Consider the following 12218-nt stretch of genomic DNA (forward strand, 5'->3'; position numbering starts at 1 on the left):
TCTTTAGCAGGTACGATGATATTTTAGTTATGCCTGAGGCCCATCTGGGACAGAATACAAGTTAGTCTCCTAAAGCTTTTTAATACAGAATATCAACTCTGGAATAGGCATTTTTAGCATTTAAGAGAGTAGCAATTCTCTTTAATCAATAGTACAGAATAATAGGACCTCGGGGACTCAGCAGAGAATTCATCTGTGAATTAGAAATTGGGCATTTGCCAAAGGATGATGCAACTTGCCTAATATTTGAGAAAGATGGTTTAGAAGGCAAGTTAATGCTCCATTCCTCTGGCTTACTTAAGCTCCACTGTCATTAATTTGGAGTTTTATTAAGAAATAAATCTATATTATAGTACCTTAATATTCCACAGAAATCCTTCCATTGAATTAGCATTTAATGCCACATGCTCAGAGTTTAGAGAACAGCATTAGAAAAGCAGCAGCCATCTGGGGGACGTTTCTGTGTCTTTTGCAAAATCATAGTTTAAAAATGTGGTTTACTCTGGTACCAAATCTCTTTGTTCATCTAGGTGAAAAAACCCATCATGCTCAAGAGAAATGAAGTTATTTGACCTGCAACATTATTAATTTGTTATTATTGTTATTTGCTTTGGCATTTGAAAAATCCAAAGCTAAACAAAGTGTTCAACTATAGTAATAAGCATCTCAAGTAATTGCTAAAACATTTCTTCCCTTTCAGTTACTCTTGGCCTCTTCTTAAGATTTAACTGTCCTTTTGTGTAGTTTTAGTATTGAAGTAGTCCCAAATCTAAAAAGAGCTATATATAATAAACTAAATATGCAACAAAATTATTAAATAGTTACAGGAAGAGAATATTTACGTATATTATTGATGAAGCAGGGAATTGAATTATCAAGTTAAATCAAGCAAGTTTTAACATAATCGTATCAGCAAAACACACATGTGATGGAAAAAGAAAAGAGCTGTCAAATACTCAGCATTTTAGTCCCCACCTCCTGTGTTTAACATTTCTTAAACTTTACTTCACCCCTGCATGAAAATTTTCCCTATAATGCCATCTTTTAAAAAGACCTAGTTTCTTCTCAGTATCTTCACTGAATACTTACAGATGAAGAATTTAAGTAGAAATACACCAAATGTTAATAATTAGTCAGTTATGGGGATAAAATTAAACTATCACACACTTTAGGTTATTCCCAAATTTGTTTAACATCATTCGTTTTAAGAATTATTGAAACAGCCAAATAAACTTTCACATTTATTATATCTTGGATGAAAACTTCCACTCCTAGACTATCTCTAAGTGATGTTAAACAACCAGACACTTCAATGTAAAAAGTCTGGGAGATTACTAAATTCATAAAGAAAAAGTAATAATCCAGTTGTCTGGTCAATGTTCAGTGGTTCTGTTAGTATCACAGAGTCAACCTCAGACAAGAGTATCTTCATAGGCAACTGCTTTCATGTCTCTTTTTCAAATTGGTAAGAGTTCATATTGCTTACTCATGGAGTATGTATTTTGTGAAAAGTAGCATGCTATGCAAATTAGGCATATATAATAAATTACAGTCCTGAATCACATGGAAATACAGTAAAAAATCTGGTTAAGAGGTGAACATTCCCACATCTTGTCTATGGTTATGCACATGAATAAATGGCAATCATAAGCAACTTTAAAATCCTGTTTCGGAGGGGGGGCAGTTATACCTGGGGGTTTACATCTTCTTTCCTATGGTTAATTGCCAGGCTTCACCAGTATTTGAATGTCCTGCCAGTCATTCTTAGTCTAGGGCACGTAACCTCTTCCCTCAGGTCAGGCTCCATGCCTCACCTGATCTCTTGTCTTCGGTCTGACCTGAATCCTAGACAGATTCCACCACTAGCCATTCCTAGACTTCTGTTTTGAATAGGGAACTTTTCTTTTTTGAATAAGGAATCACCAGATTCGACCCTATTTACCAAACCGGATTTGCTTTTAGATCTCCCTGAAACTGTATTCCTCTCTCAAAGTAAGATGGTTTTCTTAACCAGCAACACATTCCTGACCTTCCTTATCTACCCGTATCCCACAGATATCAATACACCCTTGGGGCATGAACTTCAGTGCTAGGAAATCAAATCTTTGGTTTCTGCTAGGAGGTCCCTTCATGTTTTCAACTCTCAATAATTCACAAGCATTATACCTGAGATAATCAGTGATAAAAACATAAATACCAGCTTAGTATCACACTCATTATTACCTACTACTTAAGCCCAGAATATATTATTGTCATATCTTACATGTCATTAACTATATTATATCCATCCAATTAGAGTTAAATCTGACAGCTGTATGAACTCAAATTTTTAAATTTATAAGGATCATAATGTATGAATAATATATTCTTCCAAATATAACAGTGAGTTAAAGTATTATCATTTGTTTCTTCTAAATAGATTCTTCATGACATTATAAATTCATTTTAACAGTAATTTTTTTTTAACTAAAGCCATGATGGGTATTTTTTCCCTGGGATGTTCTAATCAATTTTCCTATGAACTAGTGTCATGAAAATAATATGTAAGCTTAACAGGGTTCATAACAAAGGAAAATGGTTGTAATGCTAGATCAAGATGGGTTTTTTTGTTAGATAACATTCCAAGTGCTCAGTTATTCAAAATATTAAGAGATAGAAGTAATCATCAAGTTGTTCCCTGTAATGAAATGCTGAAATCGACATTAAAATTGTGGAACAGCCTCTCTGATTACTAACTAGGGATATTACGAGCACAATGGGAAAGCAGGCTTCCTTCCAATCTCATCAGCAATGCCATTTGTCGTGTCTCTTTTCGAGTAACAAGACTCGTATTCAAGAAACATCAAGAGGGATGAGGCCAGAATGCTGTACTGAAAGACCCTTAGCTGAAAGGTAATCAGCTAAATGGCTGGCCTTTGACCCCAGCCCAGCATGCAGCCCAGGGTTCACATGTAGGATAACATTTCAATTATGAGTCGTTGGAATGGCAAGAATAAATCTGCATCAAGGAACGGGCACCGAAGGGACCAATTGCATTAGAGCTACGAACTCGTAGAAAGATTGCAAGACCTTTTATTACAAAAGAATCCAAGATGTTGGGTCTAACAAAGGTAAATGTCACAAGAAACCGAAACTCAGACCCAGACAAATACACACATATATATATAGTTTTACCTTGCTGCGTTGGGATCCTGTGACCTTAAGGAAGGATGAGGACAAGAAGCAAAATAGCAATAAACAATTGCTCGGAAGACAACTGACAGACCATAAATGGTGTGCACTTCAGAAAAAAACAGTATTATTTGCTGCTCAGAGCTCATTCGAATTTACCTCAGTTTCTTATCAATAAAGATGGATTTGAGAACAGAACATACATACTTTAGAAAAGATTATAGTGTCATGTAGGAAAATTAATCTTACAGCATCTTAGTCAGCAACAGTCACAGGGTATTCTCAGATTAGTTTTCGTACTTTCTACACATTGACTTCAATGCTGCAGAGATGCTGTATCGAATTGTTTCTGGAAAGGACACTACTCTTTGTCCACCCCTCAACCTCTACCTTTTTATGGGACCACTGTAATTAAGGACCGACTGCTGGCTACTAATCTGTTTACAGACTTCTGGCTCGAAATCCAGGTATGTAATAGGAAAAAACAAATAATGTAATCTGTTTCTTTCCACTTCATTTTTTTTTTGAAAATTCTATAAAGAAAAAAAAAAAAGAAAAAAAAAAGAAACAGAGAAGGGGTGGTTAGCAACAACTCCTTTTTTTTTTTCTATAGAAAACAAAAGTCAAGTCTAAATAAAGGGGGAAAATAATATTGACTTCCCTTCTGGCTAACTGATATTGAGCAGTCTTTCTAATATTTACAAGCTGAGAACATTGAGAAAATAATCATAGAATAGAACGTAGCCCTAGGAATATACGCATTCCTACCTCATGCAAGCAAACTGCGTTCTGCACCACCATCTACATATGATCAGGAAATGAGTGACCTAATTGGGTTGAAGTCAAAAGAGGCTGAATCTTTTAGGAGTTCTTCAATTCAGAAGAAAATATCAAACCAAGGGTTTAATTAAAAACTCGATGTCATGTTGCTCTTCAGTGAGTATTTTCCTCACATGTCCGTTGGAAATTTCAGATCCCAACATTCACTGAGATGAGAACAATTTGAAGTGATCTCATCTCGGAAGGTTCTCAGGAACACTCATTCTGAACATATGGGTTTTATTGGATTATTTCATTACTCTACGTTCCTTGGTCTTAACTTTAGCAAATGTTAGGACTCAGATCTGTCTATCCAGCTTCTGACATGCAGTTCCTTGACACAATAAGCTGCAATAAGCCATGAAGCAAGAAACATAAATGTCAGTTATAAGCTATGAAACAATGTTTCAAAGTAGAAAAAAAAAGACAAATCTAGAAAGATCCATCTTACTTCAAAACTCTTCACTTCTTCTTCACCATCATCATCTTCCTCATCATGACAACTCTGATACATGGAAAACATTAAAAAAAAAGTCAGCAGGATTAGAATATGTTGAGGCAGGAGGTACAAAAGAATGTTGTGTAGAACACCAAATCATTGGTATTAATTTATCACTGACATTGTTTAAATGGATGTGTCAGATACAGTAAACGTGGACGGCATGACCAATGAATTCATGACCTACAAGAAAATGATACTGTGCTTTTACAAAATCAAAATATTAAATTGCCAATTTAAGTAATACAGATACATGCAATAATTGTGAATAAAATTAACAGAAAACATGTCCATTATCAAAGTGCATCTTGTAATCCTTTAAATTCATTTTTATTGTGATTGATCCAAAAGAGGAAATGAAATTCTAGCTGCTACTAATATTACTCTTTAATAGAAAAATAAGTAAACTATTCTATTATTTTGAGTTATTTCCCCAGAAATGATAAAGGAGGTATAGTAATCCATGCATACATTTTAATCTAATTCCCACAACTAAAATTTTTGTTTGATAAATTGTGTGAGGACACAGAGGGTCTGCTTCAAATCCTAATGCTGCCAATTATTAGCTGTTTAGTTTAGGGCAAGTTCCCTTACCTCTCTGGGTCTCCCTTTCCTCATATTTAAGATGGGAATAAGAAAAAGAGGACCAGGGTTCCTGAGACGATTATATGAATTAACATATGCTAATGGTTTCCCACTTAGAAATAAGCGTCTGAAAATAATAAGCATTTAATACATCTCAACTGCTCCTATTATTATGGTTGACCAAAGGAAGCTGTCACTAACCAATAGCTATGGCAGGTGAAAAACCTTGAGTTCTTCAATGTTAGATCGTTCCAGCCTTTCTAAAGATTCCTTACGGTCGGCAAGCACTCAGTGTATCAGTGAAGTGAATGGTGGCAAGTAATTAAATATAAGCTACAAATCAGAAAAAATGCTTTCAATTCAATGATTGCCTGTATTTTGAGTAGAGAGATGAAGAGGGGGTGGGAGAGAAGGCATAGAATGTGATCCTCCTACCCACACAATAATATTCTGTTGTTCATTCAACAAATATTGACTCTCACCCTTTCCAATTCAGAATAAGACCGACAACATGGTTTGCCAAGGAGAAAGTAAAGGGCACACAGACCTGTGACAATTTTGCTCTTTGGAAAAGGTGTTCAGTAGTGTGCTGCCCCCCAGAAACAAAGATGTGAATTATTTATTCAGAGGGTGGGGGATTATCTGCTAGGTGCTAATGCCACCTTGGCTCCCAGGTAATCAGTTCACCAGGAATTTTAAAAATAAGAACCCATGATGACTTTAGCAAAACATATCTGCAAGGCAAATCTGTGGTCATCCATAACTACTATGTATCTCAGTTAAACACAGAGGACTTTTGGCCTATCTGCCCTCTAAGATTACCAATGTAATATTTCACTCTTCTGCATTAGTAATTAGAAGTGAAGCATGGGGCGCCTGGATGGCTCAGCCAGTTAAGTGTCTGTCTTCGGCTCAGATCATGATCTCGCAGCCCGTGGGTCTGAGCCCCACGCGGGGCTCTGTGCTGACAGCTCAAAGCCTGGAGCCTGCTTTGGAATCTGTACCTCCTTGTCTCTCTGCCTCTCCCCCACTTGCACTCTGTCTGTCTCTCTCTCTCTCAAAAATAAATAAACATTAAAAAATTAAAAAGAGAAGTGAAGCATAGGGATTTTATCAAGTAACAAGCATGTTTACTATTTAAGCAAATTAGAACACTAATATGAAATGTCTCTTACTGGAGAGTTTTAAATGATCTCCTATATGAGTTTTATTACCTTTAAAAATACCAAGAAGAAAAAAAAAATAGCAAGAAGAAACAAGTTACAAAAAAAAAAAGGTTATTTATTTATTTATTTATTTATTTATTTATTTATTTTGAGAGAGAGAGAGAGCGCGCAAGTGAGCATGGGAGGGTCAGAGAGCAAGGGAGAGAGGTATCCCAAGCAGGCTCTGTACTGCCAGCCCAGAGCCCAATGTAGGGCTCGAACCCACACACCGTGAGATCATGACTTGGACTGACACCAAGAGTCAGACATTCAACCGACTGAGCCACCCACGTGCCCCTTGAAATCAAGAATATATTCAGAAAAATTGTCATTTTAGGTTATAATGATATATGCTTTTAAGCTATAAAAGTCATAGGATATGCTTGCTTTTAGAATTCCTTCAGGAATTTAGAGCTCTAGCTGACAGATTTTTTTTTTACAAAAGTTTTTAAGTAAAATAAACTACTTAATAAATCTTTCCATGAAAATTTAGTGAGATTTGCTCCAATCAGGTTAAAATTTGTGATTTTTAGGACCTATTAAGCCTCAATTTGGAATATACATCAAACCTATAAACGACTTTGAACTTCCATTGATTGCACATGTTGAGGGTATGCTGAGACCACAAGAAAACTACAACAGATCTGCAATTTTTTAATGTATTGGGAAGAAAACGAAGGATTCACATGTATACGAGATACATTTTTCAGTAGCAAATGGCATCCGTGTGATATATAGGGTAAGTAAATAGAGTTCTATTAGATGGTCCTAACACACAGGATTAGCTTTCTGCACCAAAATGACAAATTCTAGGCAAGGAGTGATGCCATATGCCAGGAAGGAAAAAGTGAATAAAATCCATACATAAAGGAGCAGAAGTGTGGAATAAGGGACTTTGAAATTAAAAAAAAAAAAAAAAAAGAAAACTAAACTGGAGGATACTTTGGGCCATTCCAGCAACCAGATCGAAATTCACAATTGGTGATGAGAATCCATAAGCAGTAAGTAGGGCACTTCACATTGCCAGCATCTGCTGGGAATTTCTTTCTGCAAAGCAAGTATATTTCACACATTGTTAAGTTGCCCTTCTGTGCCATGCCTCAGAAGATGGAGGAGGCAAAACCCAGAAACTTTTAGCATGCATGTAAATCTAAAAGCTAATGGGTGAGGGGTGCCTGGGGGGGCTCAGTCGGTTAAGCGTCCGACTTCAGCTCAGGTCATGATCTCACGGCTCATGAGTTCGAGCCCCATGTTGGGCACTGTGCTGACAGCTCAAAGACTGGAGTCTGCTTCAGATTCTGTGTCTCCCCCTCTCTCTCTAACCGTCCCCTCCCCTCCACTCTCTGTCTCAAAAATAAATAAACATTAAAACAAAAAAATTTTAAAGCCAATGAGTGAGATCAAAGTGAGAGAAATCTCCTAAGAAAGTGACCCTGGCCTTTGATAATTTTAACCAACAAAGGATAGAACATTGGGCATAACTAGTATCCTAAATATTTTATTATGTTAGTAAGAGAAGGACGAGAAAATGATTTTCTCAGCCTGAAGCCAAAATAGTGGAAACACTGTTGAGTGAATAACTTATGATGGCAGCATTCTAGATACTTCCATATTGTTATCTTGTTCAAATTGGTAGGAGCATCCCATTAGAATGAAACAGCTTCAGACTGTTGAGGAGAGAGACTGGGTAGTAAAGAAGCATTCTGAGACTCAAGCAGGGGTGGTCATGATGACGACAATGGGGATGGTAACAGTAAGCTAATGTGGATGCACTAGAAATCCTCTGACACACTTTTAAAGGGGTGCTATACATGACAGAAGTAGATGGTTGGAGACAAAGGCAAAGAAAAGAATATTAATCTCAAGTTTAAAATAAAGTGTGGCGTGAAAAAATACAAAGATTTAAAATGAGTTTTTTAAGATCTAGAGGAAGCAAAGAGAATAAGGGGCAGTAAGAACAGGATTTAGAGCAGATGTAATAATAATAATAATAAAAAAGAAGAGTAGAGCTATTCATCAGCTATTTGCTTCAGATTATACCATGAAAGAGAAGTGATTTTTAAATACAGACATTATCTAGCCAAGAGAAATGAAAATTAAGACCCCAATGAAAGACCATTTTATTCCCATTTGGTTGGCAAAAATTGAGAAATCCTATAATATCAAATACTAGAAAGATATGGATCATCAGAATGTCTCTTAAACACTGAGGGTAAGAACGTAATTTCATGCAACAAACTTTGAAAAAGAGTTTGCCATTTTCTCCTTAAGTTGAACATTCTTATACCCTATACCCTACATCCCTTGTACAAGAGAAGGAATGGGGGCACCTGGGTGGCTCAGTTGGTTAAGTGTCTGACTCTTGATTTTGGCTCAGGTCAAAATCAAGCCCTCTGGGATCAAGCCCTCTGTCGGGCTCTGTGCTGATGGCAGGGAGCCTGCCTGGGATTCTCTTCCTCTCTCTCAGTTCCTCCCCCATGCTCACTCACTCTCTCAAAAATAAACAAAAATTTAAAAAACATATAAATGAATAAAAAGAGGCCATTTTGAGCCCTTTTCATGTTAGCAAAAACATAGATTCAACATAAAAGGTTATCAACAGAAAAGTAAATAAATAAGCTAGGGTGTAGTTGCCCAATGGAATATAATGAAATAGTAAAATCAAATGAACTCCGGCAACACATAGAAGGGTTGATGAATCTTAGAAAACAGTATTAAGGAAAACAAGTACCAAGAAATTATATATAGCATACTGCCCTTTTAAAAGTTAAAAACAACTAAAATTAAAAACACATATAATTATATGTATAATTATAATATATACACATTTGCATATATGTGATGTGTATGTATTAACAAATAGGTATGATAAGGGAAAATGACATAAAAGGAGAGCAAGGGTACTGGAACACAAAATTCAGGATGATGGTTTCCTTGTATGTGGGAACAAGGTATGGGTTAAGGGGGAAGATCACATGACTACGTGTAAGTTAGTATGAAGGTCTTAACTTTTCTTGCGTGTGGTGCATTTATGGGTATTTGCTACATTACTAGAAATGACTACATAACTAACTTAGTAAAAGTAGGCCACTATAATGGGCCAATGGTAAGGGTCTAACATGGAATCCAGAGTTACGATTAACCCAGTTCTGTGTTCCTATGGTTAAAATATCAAAACTGAAAATAAAAACCTAATTGATATGTAAGCAGTGCTTTCAAAAGATCCTGCAATGGTGAAAGAAGACATGAAGGCATAAGTCTCTTAAGGTGAGTTCAACTTTTAAGACTCAAGGCAAAAATAGACATTATGTGAATGCAAAATGATTACTGGTAAACTCTAAGAAACCATGAAGGCCAAGAGGAAGTTTCGGACTCTGGGATGCTGATTTATTTTTCTTTTCTTTTCTTCTCTTTCCTTTTCTTTTTTCTTTTTTTCAGGCTCCATATTTAGCATGGAGCCCTGACATGGGATTTGATCCCATGACTCTGAGGTCATGACCTGAGCTGAAATCAAGAGTTGGACGCTTAACCTACTGAGCCACCAAGGTGCCCCTTTATTAAAAAAAAAAAAAAAACCAAGACAATCTTCTTAATGCTTCCTCAAATCATGAAAAAAATATAAACATAATTACCCTATTTCTTCATCTTAATGAGGTTGCAGTGGGGAAATTAAATATGAAGAGCAAATAAGTATTCAAATTAAGAAAACTTGATAATTCCAAGGTCTGTATTTGGCTCACTTTAGAAATTCTCTCCTCATGTTTTCATTTTTAGTTTAGGGACTTTGTGGTCATTGGATTTTCCCCCAAAAGCAGTCTTCCCAAAGGACTAATTCCTTAATTCTCATTTTTTGGTCTATACCTGTGAATGTATCTAAAAATGATGAAGTCAAGCTTTCACTTTTTGCAGATGACATGATATTTATTCTACATAGAAAACCTGACAGACTCCACCAAAAGTCTGCTAGAACTGATACATGAATTCAGCAAAGTCGCAGGATACAAAATTAATGTAGAGAAATCAGTTGCATTCTTATACACTAATAATGAAGCAACAGAAAGACAAATAAAGAAACTGATCCCATTCACAACTGCACCAAGAATCATAAAATACCTAGGAATAAACCTAACCAAAGATGTAAAAGATCTGTATGCTGAAACTATAGAAAGCTTGTGAAGGAAATTGAAGAAGATACAAAGAAATGGAAAAACATTCCATGCTCATGGATTGGAAGAATAAATATTGTTAAAATGTCAACATTACCCAAAGCTAACTACACATTCAATGCAATCCCAAACAAAATTGCACCAGCATTCTTCTCGAAGCTAGAACAAGCAATCCTAAAATTTGTGTGGAACCACAAAAGACCCCGAACAGCCAAAGTAATATTGAAGAAGAACAAAGCGGGAGGCATCACAATCCCAGACTTTAGCCTCTACTGCAAAGCTGTAATCATCAAGAGCATGGTATTGGCACAAAAACAGACACATAGACCAATGGAATAGAATAGAGACTCCAGAACTGGACCCACAAAAGTATGGCCAACTAATCTTTGACAAAGCAGGAAAGAATATCCAATGGAAAAAAGACAGTCTCTTTAACAAACGATGCTGGGAGAGCTGGACAGCAACATACAGAAGAATGAAACTAGACCACTTTCTTACACCATTCACAAAAATAAACTCAAAATGGATAAAGGACTTGAATGTGAGACAGGAAACCATCAAAACCCTAGAGGACAAAGCAGGAAAAAACCTCTCTGACCTCAGCCGCAGCAATTTCTTACTTGAAATATCTCCAAAGACAAGGGAATTAAATGCAAAAATGAACTATTGGGACCTCATGAAGATAAAAAGCCTCTGCAGTGCAAAGGAAACAATCAACAAAACTAAACGGCAACCCACGGGATGGGAAAAGATATCTGCAAATGACATATCGGACAAAGGGCTAGTATCCAAAATCTATAAAGAACCCACCAAACTCCACACCCGAAAAACAAATAATCCAGTGAAGAAATGGGTAGAAGACATGAATAGACACTTCTCTAAAGAAGACATCCAGATGCCCACAGGCACATGAAAAGATGCTCAATGTTGCTCCTCATCAGGGAAATACAAATCAAAACCACAGAGATATCACCTCACGCCAGTCAGAGTGGCTAAAATGAACAAATCAGGAGACTATAGATGCTGGAGAGGATGTGGAGAAATGGGAACCCTCTTGCACTGTTGGTGGGAATGCAAACTGGTGCAGCCACTCTGGAAAACAGTGTGGAGGTTCCTCAAAAAATTAAAAACAGAACAACCCTATGATCCAGCAATAGCACTGCTGGGAATTTACCCAAGGGATACAGAAGTGCTGATGCATAGGGGCAATTGTACCCCAATGTTGATAGCAGCACTTTCAACAATAGCCAAACTATGGAAAGAGACTAAATGTCCATCCACTGATGAATGGATAAAGAAATTGTGGTTTATATACACAATGGAATACTACTTGGCAATGAGAAAGAATGAAATCTGGCCTTTTGTAGCAACGTGGATGGAACTGGAGAGTGTTATGCTAAGTAAAATAAGTCATACGGAGAAAGACAGATACCATATGTTTTCACTCTCATGTGGATCCTGAGAAACTTAACAGAAGACCATGGGGGAGGGGAAGGAAAAAAAAGTTAGAGAGGGAGACTCTTAAAAACTGAGAAGAAACTGAGGGTTGATGGGGGGCGGGAGGGAGGCAAAAGTCAGTGATGGGCATTGAGGAGGGCACCTGTTGGGATGAGTACTGGGGTTTGTATGGAAACCAATTTGACAATAAATTTCATATTAAAAAAATTAAAAATAAAAATAAAAAAATAAAAATACTTTTACTGATTAACCATATAGCTAAAAACAGAAAGGAATAATGACCATAATGCCTGTAACAGCAGCCTAAAGATACAC

General features: G+C 36.5%; 1 protein-coding gene across 1 annotated transcript in view; it reads right to left on the reverse strand.

Annotated features, from left to right (window-relative positions):
- The window catches only part of RYR2 (ryanodine receptor 2), a 753483-nt gene that overhangs the window by 86135 nt on the left and 655130 nt on the right, over nucleotides 1-12218 (reverse strand). The window contains exon 80 of the mRNA XM_042960054.1: nucleotides 4442-4495. Within this exon, the coding sequence (XP_042815988.1) occupies nucleotides 4442-4495 (54 nt within the window). The remainder of the gene's footprint in view (nucleotides 1-4441; nucleotides 4496-12218) is intronic.

Source organism: Panthera tigris, chromosome D2 (assembly GCF_018350195.1).
Source record: "Panthera tigris isolate Pti1 chromosome D2, P.tigris_Pti1_mat1.1, whole genome shotgun sequence".
Taxonomy (NCBI): domain Eukaryota; kingdom Metazoa; phylum Chordata; class Mammalia; order Carnivora; family Felidae; genus Panthera; species Panthera tigris.